General features: G+C 40.4%; 1 protein-coding gene across 1 annotated transcript in view; it reads left to right on the top strand.

Moving 5' to 3' along the window:
• ARHGEF28 (Rho guanine nucleotide exchange factor (GEF) 28) overlaps positions 1 to 14,314 on the top strand; it is a 136,039-nt gene that overhangs the window by 98,052 nt on the left and 23,673 nt on the right. Inside the window, exons 18-31 of the mRNA XM_009884307.1 lie at positions 416 to 467; positions 1,039 to 1,186; positions 1,293 to 1,414; positions 2,291 to 2,431; positions 2,903 to 3,153; positions 4,079 to 4,201; positions 4,588 to 4,705; positions 5,577 to 5,831; positions 6,151 to 6,227; positions 6,990 to 7,168; positions 7,852 to 7,940; positions 8,830 to 9,012; positions 11,604 to 11,723; positions 12,450 to 12,535. Of these exons, the coding sequence (XP_009882609.1) occupies positions 416 to 467; positions 1,039 to 1,186; positions 1,293 to 1,414; positions 2,291 to 2,431; positions 2,903 to 3,153; positions 4,079 to 4,201; positions 4,588 to 4,705; positions 5,577 to 5,831; positions 6,151 to 6,227; positions 6,990 to 7,168; positions 7,852 to 7,940; positions 8,830 to 9,012; positions 11,604 to 11,723; positions 12,450 to 12,535 (1,944 nt within the window). The remainder of the gene's footprint in view (positions 1 to 415; positions 468 to 1,038; positions 1,187 to 1,292; positions 1,415 to 2,290; positions 2,432 to 2,902; positions 3,154 to 4,078; positions 4,202 to 4,587; positions 4,706 to 5,576; positions 5,832 to 6,150; positions 6,228 to 6,989; positions 7,169 to 7,851; positions 7,941 to 8,829; positions 9,013 to 11,603; positions 11,724 to 12,449; positions 12,536 to 14,314) is intronic.

Here is a 14,314-nt window from a genome sequence, read left to right as displayed (position 1 = left end):
GTCCACTTTGGAAGCGGGATTGATTCTGCCTCTGATACCCAGGCTTCCTCAGGTAGTGCCCTGCCACAAATGCTTCGAGGTTATTTGAATATAAAGCCCTGAATGTGAACTGCTTTTCTTGCAGCCTTCACAGGCAATATTCGTATACAGAAAGTAGAATGCTGTAACTCATTAACTCGTTTTACAATAAACAGATTCAGTTTTGTATTGCAGTACAAATAGCATCATTCTACTTTGATCTAATAACTAATAAACTTGAATTTATTAGTTATTGTTAGAAATTAGGACCATATTTGAGGACCACTTTCTTGAAGCCCTTTTGGGTGATGATATATGGGAGTGAGTTACTGGGTTGGCTATTCAGTGTGTTATCAGCTACAATTTCATTGCAATTTCATAAAATTCTTCATTTCAGAAATCGCAGGAGAGGTACCATAGTAAAAACAAACCCCAAGCTGCTGTAACAAGTAAGTTAAGAAGTGTAAACCTAACGCTTCTAAGTTAAGCCTTTGTTAATCCCCTAAGTTAATCACAGGACTGATAACACAAACTTTCCTGCATCATTTATTTTTCTATTTTTCGTTTCAATATCTGTAAAAAAGTGTGTGTGTTTCTAATACAAGTAGGATTTTTTGAAGAAATTACTGTTGAATTAACTCATCTTCTGCTAAAATGAGTGGGAGATTTATGATGTTTTGTTTTCAGTGAGAATAAAAATCAAAAGTAGTCAGTTCTGTCTTGTGCTTTTGAGTATGTCATTCAGCATATGCACAAATATTTGGGTCTCCTATGTTCAGGTTGCAATGTTAGAGCACATATTATTTCTTCTCAATAGTATACATGCCAGAGCTATTCCACTTTGCCTACAGGTTTGTGTTCTGATACGGCATCACGGTCTTGTACCATGGCAAGCGGATATTCTTGATACCCAGTATAGCTCAATATGAACACCAGATAGCATTTCTCCGTATAAGTGTGCTGTTGATGATATACTCTACATTGTTTGTCAAAATGTTTTGTTGTGCTTTTGCCTTACAGATTCCCTGCCTGGAGACATGTCACAGGCAGTGCTTTTCCCAGTGCATCCTTCTTCCTCTATGCCTATCGGACTGTCGGCTGGAAGGAGGGAAGTCTCGCAACAGTCCCACTTCTTGTCCAAAAGTGTCCCCAGTGCCAGTTTTGAAAGGTAGAGGGCAGCTGCTGGGGGACTGTGCTAAATACATAATTCAGCATCTCTAGGAAAATTGAAACCATTAAATAAATGCGGGGATTTTCTTTTTTTTCTGCTGTAGAAGATCTATGCCATTTTCTGAACAAGACTCTGAGACTAACACCTGGAGGCCCAAGTCACGCTCTGTAGAGATGTTACAAGCATTAGGGAGCTTTCCTTCAATGGATCCTTTTATGATGGAAGGTGAGAAGTATTGCATGGGCGTTGCATTTTATAACCTGTATTAAAAAGCAGAAAGTAGAAAAACTCCATAGTTGATACAGGAAGCTACTTCATCTCCTAAAAGAAGAGCACCTATTTTTGATAATTACAATTATATTCCTCATTAAAATGATACAATCAGATACAGTAGTCTTAAAATACAACTTTTCCTTTCTTGCTTGTAACTGACTCTTTGATAACTTTTAAAATATTTTTGTATGGTGTTACCATCTTAAAATAATAGGGATAAATATATTTGGCATCCTTGCAGAACCAGGACAGCAACATAGTTTTCTTCTGTACTCATCTAATCATCTCCATTGAAACTGCAAAATGTAAACCTACATCACTTGTATTTCCTCAGTAGCCCCAAAATCTTACCTCCCACTCATGAGCTGCCCTCCTAAAATGGCTACATATTCTTGTGAAGTGAGTGGAAATAGGCTTTTTCTGTAGCCAGGTGTGAGACTGAATTTCAAAGCTGAAGGGCATTCACTTACAAAGGATGGCACAGATATCTCTCTCTGGACATCTAGTTTTGAAAATGTTGGATTTTATTTTTAAATTTTAAAAGGTTTCCTCAAGCAAAGCAGTATAAAAAGGATTTAATCTGAGAAGAGTGGTTTTTTTTTATTCTTCTCCCCTGCTGTCACATTTGCATTTCAGCATGTTGGTAATGATATTGACATCTGGCAAGCTTCTCAGTTGTAACACCACTGCCAATGTTTGCAGAAGCCTTGTCTAAAGTTCATCCCTGTCATGTGTTCCTCTTAGTATATAAATGGATCTGCATGTTCCAAGGGACTTTCCTTACTGTTCATATTCCTGGCGTTAATGAGATATTACATTTTGTCATAGAGGATGTGGATTTGTCTCAGTGGACTGATCTCCGCACAGATGCACAAGAGTTTGAGGCAGAGTCCTGGAGTCTCGTTGTGGATCCAATGTTCTGTAGCAAACAAGAAAAGGATGTCATCAAGAGGCAGGATGTCATTTTTGGTCAGTATTTCAACGCTTCGTGTAGGTTTTAAAACAATGTGGTGTAGAAAATAGAGAGGGAACCTCCACATTTTATGTCCAGAAGAATGAATGCTCAACTTGGAATAATAAGAAGGTTCAAAGGACATTTTTGTCACAATTACAATGTGTCGTAGAGATAAGGAAATGGAGAGTAGTGACTACTGGAGATATGTCTGCCCTATTCACAGAACGGTTGAGGTTGGAAGGGACCTCCTCCATTCCCCAGCTTAAGCTGTTGCAACCCCAGCGTGGTCAGCAGGGTACAGTTGAGAGAACTGTGCTAGAGCCAGATAAATTAAATGTTCCTACTGACATAATCTATTAGGTTTGAGGCTCACACAGGAAAAAATGAGTATGACTGTATATTTGAATGTTGCTGAAGTCTATATTAGAAGGGGTGCAAAATGTCCAGGTGATTGCTATACCATGCTGTTTTCTTTTATACTGCAGAGCTGATGCAAACAGAAGTGCATCACATCCATACCCTGTTCATTATGTCTGAAATATTCAGGAAAGGTATGAAGGAAGAACTGCAGCTGGACCACAGCACAGTAGACAGAATATTCCCCTGCTTAGATGAGCTACTGGAGATGCACAGGCAATTCTTCTGCAGAATGAAGGAGAGGCGGCAGGAATCATGTGAGACAGGGAGCCAACGTAATTTTGTCATCAACAGAATTGGAGACATCCTTGTGCAGCAGGTAGAGGCATCGGCTTTGTTAATCCTTTATGTACTCAACACTCCCAAATTAAACAATTTATTGACTTTAAAACTTTTGTGGGCAAGAAGCCAGTTGTGGTTGCCTCATAGAATGAAAAGACTGTCCCCTCAGGTTATTGTAGGGTGAAATAGTTATAAGAGAAAATCATTACAGACAGGTAACTGTGATGAGCATGGGATGAACTTCTACCTATATGGTACAAGTGATGAGGAAAGTGATGAACTTGGTCCTTTTCACGGTAGAAGGCTCCTGCTGTCATACTATGGACTGCAAAAAATGGAAGCAACGGACTAATTTTTTTAACAGCTGAGCAGAGGTATGAAGAATTTGCTGATGATGGAAAAGAAACTATCCTGTTCATTTCTTGTAGTGATCTGGCATGGTGCATCTTGAGTTGCCATTCACTAGAGAAGGGGTTGTCACAGCGTGTCTGTGGTGGCAGTAGAACAGCAAACTAACTGATTGCTGGTCACACTTCAGTTCCTTGCTATCAGGAGAGTGTGGGTTTTCACCTTCAGTCATTCAGTTTTCACTCCACTGAAATAAAGAAGCTGAACTGTGATCTTGTCTAGAAGCAGTGTGGAGATCAGACAAATGCAAATAAGCCTCAAAGGGATTGTGTTTGCAAAGAAGCGAAGGAAACATCGTTATAATAATTGTTCTAGCTGTTATTGGCAAGACTGAGTAGAGGTTGCTCGTGCTCTCTCCAGCCTACGTTCTTCTTGCTCCTGAAAACAGCTAGCCCATTTTTATTCTGTAGTGACAGGCTCTGTTAGTGAAATTCAGAGAGCTTGCGAGAGAAGTAGCATAAAAGTTCTGTATTTGTTCAAAATACATTAATTAAAGGTATACAGTTTCTTGTTAGGTGCAATGTTAAGCACAATTCACTTATTAATTTCTTCAGTTTTCAGAGGAAAATGCAACAAAGATGATGAAAATATATGGAGAGTTTTGCAGCCATCAAAAAGAAGCTGTTAATCTCTTTAAAGAGTTGCAACAACATAAGAAGTTCCAGAATTTTATTAAAGTAAGTTTACATGGAAATGTGAGCGCTATTGACAAAATGCTCAGGAAAAAGATATGTAGCTTTTACTTAGATTTAGGACTGAAATTGTATTCAGTAACTCACTTTTAGTAGCTACAAAAAATGGCAAAGTTTTTTCCTCCTTAACCAGTGAGCTGATAAATTACATTTTTCTTTCAAATTTGAGAGAACTTTGGCATCCAGTGTGTATTACACACATGTTCCTGTTATAGTACACCTCATCCCTCAGGGCTGTTCCTTGGGGATGGTTCAGATAACCCAGCATTTTGTTTTAGCTTATCCTAATGCATTTAGATCATATTTCTTATTAGTCAAGTGGTGGTGTAATATGCATTTACTACTTCAGGTATATATTTCTATCTGTGCAGCTGAGAAATAGTAACCTGTTGGCACGACGCCGAGGAATCCCGGAGTGCATTTTGCTTGTCACCCAGCGAATCACCAAATACCCCGTTCTGGTTGAAAGGATACTGCAATACTCAAAAGGTGAATAAAAGCTAAAGTGTTGCTTCATGTCTGGAATCCTAGCACATTTCTGGCGTAAGGAATGTGCACTGCTGCAGGATAACAAAAGATGAAATTCACTGCTCTGTAGAGAACCAGGGCAATGTCAATATCTACTGTTCAGACAAATGTCACCCTGTTTAGGGGTGTCTGGTCTATGTAGTCTTTGCCAAGGCTGGTCTGTGAAGATTTCCAGTATTCCAGCTGGGTACGCCATACAAGTGCAGAAAAGTGTGCTTGTTTTAGGAGAAGATCTTGACTAGAGGATGGGAACTGATTTGGGCATGCATCTATGTGTTCTTTGATATTAATTCTGGTGGAGTTTCTTGTAAGTAGGGTTAGGCAAACATTTCGTAAATTACTTTCCAGTTTTTCAAACAAAGCTTGAATGATCCCTGGAATTTCATAGAGCATTTTAGAAATACTAATAACTTACAGATATTGCCACCCAAATGGGCAATAAATGAGCACAGTAGAAAGTTGCATATCCAAATGCAAACCCTTTGTGCTTTCAAGGGTTTTTTTTTACATAGCCAGAACAGTAATATACTATATGATTTACTTAGCCAGTAAAACTTTTTAAATGCTAACAGCTCATAAATTTGTCAGAAACTATTCAACATGTTGTTTTGGCTAATGAATAAATCTTGGGTACATGACATCTTTTAATAGACAAGTCAAACGAAGGTAGAGGCCTCTAATATTTCTAGTAAATTGATTACCAGGTTCGACTTAAAATTACATGTTTATCAATTTAAGCTTTGCATCATGTTGATTGTTCCCAGAAAGTAAGGAATGATATCTTCTCTTGAATATGCTGACTACTATTATGTTTATATTTTCTTTGATACAGAAGGAACAGAAGAACATAAAGACCTGTGGAAAGCCCTTCGTCTAATTAAGGACCTGATTGCAGCAGTAGATTTGAAAGTGAATGAATATGAGAAAAAGCAAAAGCTATTGGAAATTCTCAGCAGAACTGAAAACAAAACATATACAAAGCTGAAAAATGGCCATGTTTTTAGGAAGCAAGACTTGATAGTGAAAGAGAGGATACTTCTTCATGAAGGCTTAGTGTTCTGGAAGACAGCGACTGGTCGTTTCAAAGGTATTTCATCCAAGCAATAAAGTCCTTTAGCTTTTTATATGCAAATAACATATGAAGATTGTTTGGTTTGAGAATGAAAATACTTCATTATGCTGTATTGCAAACACAAATTTCTAAGGTAATGGTGTTGAGAATATGCCACTAATTGCTAGAAGAGTTGTTCTAGAAGCTGCCATGGTTTGTGGGTAATCCACTGGGTAAGAAGACAAGTTCACATACAAAGCCATCAGCTGCATATCTTTTCAAGATAAAAGAAGAAATTAATGATAATTGTAATAACTTTAATTGAAAAACATTATTTTCCTTTTCTCATTTTAAGATACCTTAGCTCTTCTTCTAACTGATGTGCTACTGTTCTTACAAGAAAAAGATCAAAAATACATCTTTGCAGCTGTTGTAAGTATATTATCAGATGTTTGAATATATACATTGCACTTTCATTTGTTTATTTCTTGAAAATCAGGTGCTTTTCTAGGTTATTCCCACATAATGTAGCTTTTTGGGGTTGTTTTTTTTTGGTCTAAAATCCTGGTAGTGTATTCAGAACAGTAATATGCCAGTATATGGAAAATCAAGTTTATTTTTCAAAAAATAAATAAGAAGGATGAAAATATGATATTTTTAGTGTCATCACTCATCTGACTATGAAGGCAGAAAGTAGAACAGGCTCTTTCAGTTATCTAAAATAACTTTTTTTAACTTCTGTTTCTGTAAAACAAAACAGAGGAATAATTTTAACTGAAAATGTAGTAGTAAACACACATAAAATGTATGAGAGGTCATGGAAAGAAGTTCCCAAACTATATAAATATAATCATTACGTGGATACTGTGCCTCAGTGTCATTGAGCCAAACTATATAAATATAAACATTACATGGATACTGTGCCTCAGTGTCATTGAGCCTCTGGGATTTACTTTCTAGCACATATCCAGTGCTTTACTTGTTCATAAAGACTATAATGTATTTTTTAAAATAGTTTAAAAATATGTCTGAATATTCAAAACTTGCAGCCTAAACCTGGTGAGAACATACGTAGTTTGACTACAGCAGGGCTAGAATTAGTCCAATTAATTGAAAAAATGTGCTCTTCTAGAAGTGTGATGTTTTCTAAGAGAGTAATTTATTATTTGCATGTGCTGTGACTGTTTCCCCCAGGACCAGAAGCCTTCCGTTATCTCTCTTCAGAGGCTCATAGTAAGAGAAGTAGCCAATGAAGAAAGGGGGATGTTTCTGATTAGCGCTTCATCTGCAGGGCCTGAGATGTATGAGGTTCATACCAACTCCAGAGAGGAACGTAACAACTGGATGAGGCATATTCAAGATGCAGTGGAAAGGTAGAGGAAAAGGCTTTTGGTTTTCATCCTGGCTCTCCAAAGCGGATGGGAGGTCGGTGGGATATTTGTGGCAGCGTGCGCTCTGTTCTGTATTGCACTAGATCCATCCTCTGAGGCTGGGTTTTCCTCTGAGCTCAGGATTCACAGACCCCAAAACCTCACCATCTCTTCTGCCAGACTTCCCATCTTGCTTCTGGTTGCACACTGGATCAGCAGACCCTTCCCATGCCCCATTAGATGTCCTTACCAGCCACTGTAAGCTTCCCTCACCTGTGCCTTTGGTACTAGATACCTTCCAGAGTCCTGCAGGTATCCATACAACCATTTTGGGGAAATCCCCAATCATGCCTGTTGTCTTGGTGTCAGCTCCTTAAGAATGTCAGGGAAAGCATTGCTCCTCATGGGGCCCAAGCTTATGCTTAGCATGGCAAACCTGCGTGAGAGCCAGCCACCCATTTGCTGCAAGACTGCAGCCTCACCAGAATTGAAAGGAGTCCTTCAGTCTGGTTTATGTTCAGTTACTGCTTTTTAAAGAAGCAGACAAATGGTGTGCTTCTGGGTTGTAGCAAAAGTTGGTGCTGATGTTGTGTTGTCTTTATTATGAATGCAACAGTGTACTGAGGTTGAATGTATGATATGCAGATTTTGCTTTATCCACCTTCATTTGTCTTTCATCTTTGAAGTTGTCCAGAGGAAGAAGGAAAAAAGAGTGAATCTGATGAGGACAGACGTATTGCTGAGGCCAAAGCATCCAGAATTCAGAAATGTCAAGGTGTGGTACCTTTCCTGCCACTCTGAGAGCTCCTGCATCCTGAAAGTTCAGGATAAATGAATTACACACCCACACTGGCTGTTGGGTTCAGAGTGGCTCAATAGGCAGAGTCACAACGGAGAAAGCTGGGGTGGTGTGGTGGTATATAATGTGAGTTTATTGAATGCGAACCTGTTTTTTTTTCCAAACATTTCATATTTTTGTGACATTACTGTAAGTAAAAAAAAAAAAAAAAAAAAAAAAAAAGAAAAATGGATGCCTTCAAAATAAACACTGAATTTCCCAGATTAGCATCAGGGCCAGGCAGTTCCATCTTTGTGGAATTACCTCAAATCTTCAGTAATTGTGTGGTTTTGTGCCTGTTCATCGCATTTCATCTTTTGCTGCTATTATTTTTATCTGAAAATGTAGCTGATAGGGACAAATTCTGCTTCTTTGGTTCCCCTGCACCAAACTTCCACATCTGTATACTCTTGTGAGGACAGAAATTCCACCATTTTTTACTGGAGAGAGCCACAGGGAAGGGCATCCTCTGCTGAGTGTAGGTTTTCTTCTTTGACGTTGAGGCACAGAATCAGCGCATCTTCTGGTTGCCTGAGCCAAGTGCTTTTCCAGTGTTGATCATTGTGAGTGCAACAGGAGTGAGCTGAGAGCCCCAGAGTGCAGCCAAGGCCACCTTATCAGGGTAGGGCACTGGCCTGCCCCTCTGCCAGGGTCTGTGCCAGCTTTAGGATAGGTTATGGGATGAGTTTGGTTCCTGGCCATTTAAAAAAAGCCTAGCTCAAGTTAGCAAGGTCTATGTAGCATAAGGATTAGAAGGGTGAATGGGGCACATGCTTTGCCTGCAGGATAAAAAAATATTAATATGGTATTCAATTTTCGTTGACAGAATCACTGAGTAACCAGGACCAGCAGATCTGTAGTTATTTGGAAGAGAAGTTGCACATCTATGCAGAACTGGTAGATATGAACGGGTTTGAGGATGTTCATATAGAACCTCACCTCCTTATCAAACCTGATTCTGGAGAAACACCACAGGCTGCTTCATTGTTGGCAGCAGCACTCAGAGAAGGTGAGTCTGAATGGGAAGAGTGGACTGCTGGCTCTTCATGTGCGCAGATGATTCAAGGTAACAAAGTACGGCAGTGTTGCCTCGTGCTGTGATTCTGTCAAGTCTCAAGAAATGGCAGTGTCAAAACTTGGCAAAGGGCATTGAAGAGAAGTCTCTCAAGTTTATGCTTGTCAGATGCATGAGATGGTACCTGCCAGATTGTAAGATAAGGGCTATGTTTAGTGTGTAACATCATATGTAAGCAGACAGGGACATGGTGTTAGATTGCACCTGAAGATTGTTTCCTTAGCTGTCCTCCTTGCAGCACACCCCTGTGAAGCAGATCACAGGATGCAGTATGATATTGCATCTGGTCCCTGACCTTCACCTACCTTGGTTGATTTGATGACAGATCAGAATCACGTAGGGTCATATACAGTCCAAACTGCAGATGATCTTGGCAGATCTGCCAAGAAACACCTGCCAGAATTGCTGTAGGAGCTGTGTTTTTTCTGCATACTATCTAACGGAGAGAAGGGAATGGTGTTTGTGGATACCTTGTCTAGTTAGAAGTTCAGCTAAAGTGCTAAACTCAGCTGAAAAGAGTCCTGGTAAACTGAGTCGTGTCCAGCATAGGCTGTACGCTCTTCAAGAAGGACTGCAAGATTTTAGGACCACCTAAATTGATAGCTGTGGGCTAATAACCACACTTCACCCAATAAAGCAGTGAAGGTTGGTGTCCATCATCATTATTAGGTTGGAGAGCATTTTACTGGTAAAATTGATAAAACTTGGGTACGGATTATACGTCAGTGATGAAATAGTAAATGTCATTTTAGCTAAAATGGCAGCCTATAATTACACACCTTATTCTGCCCTTTCACTTTCTCTCATGTTAATGTTGATGTTGATGATGTCTTGGATTTTGGGACTCTTTGGCACACTGTAAGGAATTTACAGTTGCTTACACTGTAGGCAGTTTGTGGGGATCATTTTCCAGAACAGAAATACTAAGTCACTGAGCTAACAGCAGACTCTATAGGAATAAAGCATCACTCCCACTAGTAAAGGATAGAATTAGGGAGTGCTTAAGCAAATTGGATATACACAAATCCATGGGATGAGACGGGATAAATCCAAGGCTGCTCAGGGAGCTGGCCAACATCATTGTGAGGCTGTTTTCTGTCATCTTTGAAAGGTCACAGTGATCAGGAGAGGTTCCTGATGACTTGACGAAGGCAAGCATCACAACCCTCTCAAGAAGGAATATATAGGAAACTACAAAATAGCCTCGCTACCGTCTCTGAGATGGTGATAGAGCAAATCCTCCTGGAAGCCATTCCAAGAACACAAAGGACAAGAAGGTGACTGGGAACAGCCTGCATGGATTCATCAAGGGCAAATTGTGTCTGACCAACCTGATAGGTTTTATGATGAGAGGAGAGCAGTACATGTTGTTTATCTTGACATTTGCAAGGTCTTTGACACTGTCTGCACTAGCTGTAGTATCCTTACAGCTGAATTGGTGAGATGTGGACTGCATAACTGGGTGGAAAATTGGCTGCACTGCTGGGCTGAAAGAATTGTAGTCAGTGATGCAATGTCCATCTGGCACCAAGCTATTAGGGTATTCCTTAGGGATGGATCCTGAGACCAGTAGTGTTCAACATATTTATTAGTGAAGTTAACCAAGAGATTCAGTACACTGTTAGCAAATTCATGGCTTTCACCAAATGAAGCGGGATGATCAGTGTGCTGGAGAGACCTCTACAGATTGGAAAAATGGGCTAAGAGAAACCCCTAGAAGTTTGACAAAGACAAGTGCAAAGTCCTGCATCTGGGATGGAGTAATCCTATGTGTTGGTATAGGCTGGAGAGTGACTAGATAGAAAAGAGAGCTTTGCAGAGGTGGACCTGGGAGTCCTACTTGACAGCAGGTTGACCATGAGGCAGCAATGTGCCCTTGTGCCAAAGAAGGCCAACTGCCTCCCAGGCTGCTGCATTAGAAGGAGAGTTGCCAGCAGGTTGAGGGAGGTGATCCTTTCTCTACTCGCCCCTGGTGAGTCCTGTCTGGAGTGCTGTGATCAGTGCTGGGCTCCCCTGGACAAGAGAGATGTTGACAAACTGGAGCAAATCCAGCAAAGGGCACCAAGATGACTAGGGGGCTGGAGTACATGATATCTGAGGAGAGGCTGTTCAGCCTTGAGAGAAGAAGGCTTGGTAGGATCTCATTGCTGTCCTCAGCTGCCTAACAGGAGGATACAGAGAAGCCAGATTTTTTGCAGGGGCACATGGTGATAGGACAAGAGGCAGCAGGCTCATGTTGGAACAGAGGCTATTCCAGTTAAATGAAAGGAAAAATTACATACCGTGAGGGTGGTCAAAAACTAGAACAGGTTGCCCAAAGAGGCTGTGAAGTCTCCATTTTAGGAGATGTTAAAAGCTTGTCTGTGCAAAGCTCTGAGCAAGCCAGTTTAGTTCGGCCAGCTTTGAACTAGGTGACCTCTGAAAGTCCCTTCCAACCTAAATTATTCTATGATTCTGTGTCATTGATTTATGCATTAAAGAGCTATTTAAGGAACCTCTGTAATTCTGCGTGTTTTCCTCTCTAGTTGAAAGTCTCCATGTTGCTGTAATGACATCACAAATGAGTGAAACAGACAGATCACGAGAGGAATTAAATGTGAAGCACGGATTTAGTGCCAATGAAATCTTGGAATTTGTTCCTGGTGGTGAGTAAAATTTGATGCTTTTGCATATTCAGAGTGCTAAAATAATTGATACCGGACTGGTTTTTTGGAAAGCTTTCTCAGTCTATGGCAGAATCAATAGAGAATAATGTAAAAATAATTGTCTTTGGGCAAATGCTCCAATAGTGTAAATTGTCCTATAACTTCATTGAAGTAAATGGATGGTTTGCATCTACTGCACCTTTTCCGTACCACATGCCTGCATTCAGCAATATTGAGTCAGATTTACGTATCTCCCTATGCTTTCTCGTCGTTCTTGCTCAGCTCCAAAGCAAATCTATATTGCAGTATAGGCCATTTCCCAAGTCAGCCAATTTTTGTCAGAAGGCCTGAACACCAGGACTGACGTTCCATTAAGTCCAGCTGTAAAAGGTAGCATGGATTTCTTGCAACAAAAATGCAAATAAAGTCCTGTAAGAAACATTGCTGCAAAGCATTTTTAGTGATATGGCTATACTTATTTCCAAACTTTCATAAGGGAAACATTATTAATTTTTAAGGTAAGAAAACTGGATTGTCCCACATGTGCAATCCTGGCTTCCAAATTTGTTTTTCTGTAGCCTAGAATCCATTATGTAACTCCAAATTGTGTAAATCTCTATTTTCAGCATCCTGTGCATAGCTGTAAAAAAGTGTGCCCTTTGTTTCTCTAGTCAGAATATGCTTTGATACCTTTCTCTTGCATTTTATTGGTGCCTTACTTGTTAGATGCAGACATAAAAGAAGTTGAAGAATCATCTGAAGTCCATCTCACTTTTGAAAAGGAAATGGCAGATGCCAATCTAGAGGATGAGGTATTGTAACTGATTTTTCTTCCTGTGTTGCACATACCACTCTGGACACTGGGAATGTAAATGCTGTCCAAATTTTTATGGGGTATCTAAAGACTGTTCCAAAACACAAAGCAATAAATAGGCACATTTCACCCAAATCAAGATAATTCAATTTAATAGAGGTCACTGCAATTAATAATGAATTTAAAAATGCAATCATAAACAATCCAAAAGCAGAACAATTTTCCTGCCAGGGTTACGGATTGGTGGGTTGTAATTACAGCCACAGTGTTTTCGTACCACTTGTATGAGCCACTTAAGAGCCTGGTTCTCTGCTGTCATCATTCAGTACATCCATCTCTACGGAGCTGACAATAGTATTCCCTCTACTCCCTCCTCCTATTCACAGGATGATGAAAGTCTCCTGCAATGACAGAGACAGAGACCTCAGCTAATGCAAGGAAGACTTACACATTGGAAGAACTTCATCCTGAGAACAAGCACATAAAATAGGATGGATTGTCTTACACCGGCTTGCTTCAGGATTTTGAATTAAAACAAAATGGAGCAATTAGAGAACAGAAGAGACACTGCCCATTTTTCAAAGTCCTATAACTCATAAGCAAATCTGGGGGAAAAGCAGAATCAAAAGTCAGTCCTGGGCAAAATTAGGAATGGCAAATTTCACGTAGCAGCAGAGTGTTAGAGTAAGAGCTGTATCAGTTACTCTGTGGAAACAGAGTGAAGTGCAATTGTGGAGTCCTTAGGTGGAGGAGCATGACAAAAAAGGAATAAACAGGAGAGACAAGAGTAGAAGATACATGACCTGAAATGGAAAGCAAAGTTTGCTAGAAAAGGAGATACTTAGTGTTAGTATACTGTCTTTGCATCAGATCTGAAAGAAGGCTTGTGTGCCTGGAACCTTGGAGGTTTTTTTCTAGCTGTTTCTGGAAGACTTTTGGTAATACACTAATCAACCCATAACCTTACCTCACGTTCAGCTGCAGGTCATCTTACTTACCAGACTGCTGTCTTAGAAGGGAGTAGGAAAAAGAGTGTGTGTGTAAAAAATGGGATGAAAACAAAAGTCCAAGCAAGGGAGCACAGAAGCTAGGTGAGGGGAAATAAAATAACCTAATAGAGGATAGAGGGGCTCATATCTAGCTCATTAAAAGTTCCAGTAGCTCCACATGAAAACATTGCTATTGGGGTTATGGAGAAAACAGAGACAGGCTTTTCTTGAGAGGTGCACAGCAAAAAGATGAGCATCCAAGACTACAGGTTGCAGCAAGGGAAATTCTGACTATATAAAGCAAAAAAAAAGTCACCATGGGGGTGATGAAGCAGGAACAGGTTGTCCAGAGAGGTTGTGGGGTCTCAATTCTTGGAGATTTCCTGGATTTGACTGGAGAAGGCCCTGACCACCCTCCTCTAACTTTGAAGCTAGCCCTGCTTTGAGCTGCAGCTGGACTAGAGGGATCTGCAACAAACTCCTCTACCCTAAGTTACTTTTCTGTTCTGGCCTATAATTTGGCCAAGACTTATGTCACTTCTTACCATGTTGGAATTAGATTTACCAGGAGGTGGCAGAACGAGCAAACAAAACAGACAAGGCAAGGGCTTTCAAGGGTGGAGGATGTTCTCCTGCCTGCCTTTGGTGGCGGGGTGTGCAGTCCTGGGCTTGTGGGATAGCAGCACCGGGCTCAGACCAGCTAGCCAGGGAAGCCAAGAGCTGGACAGCCAGAGCAAAAGCCCCCAGCTCGGGGGTTAGATGCTGACCAAGCATCAGAAGGAAGAGCG

The sequence above is a fragment of the Charadrius vociferus genome, unplaced genomic scaffold (genome assembly GCF_000708025.1).
Source record: "Charadrius vociferus isolate BGI_N301 unplaced genomic scaffold, ASM70802v2 scaffold183, whole genome shotgun sequence".
NCBI classification, from domain to species: Eukaryota; Metazoa; Chordata; class Aves; order Charadriiformes; family Charadriidae; genus Charadrius; species Charadrius vociferus.
This window is presented reverse-complemented; position numbering and strand designations above follow the sequence as displayed.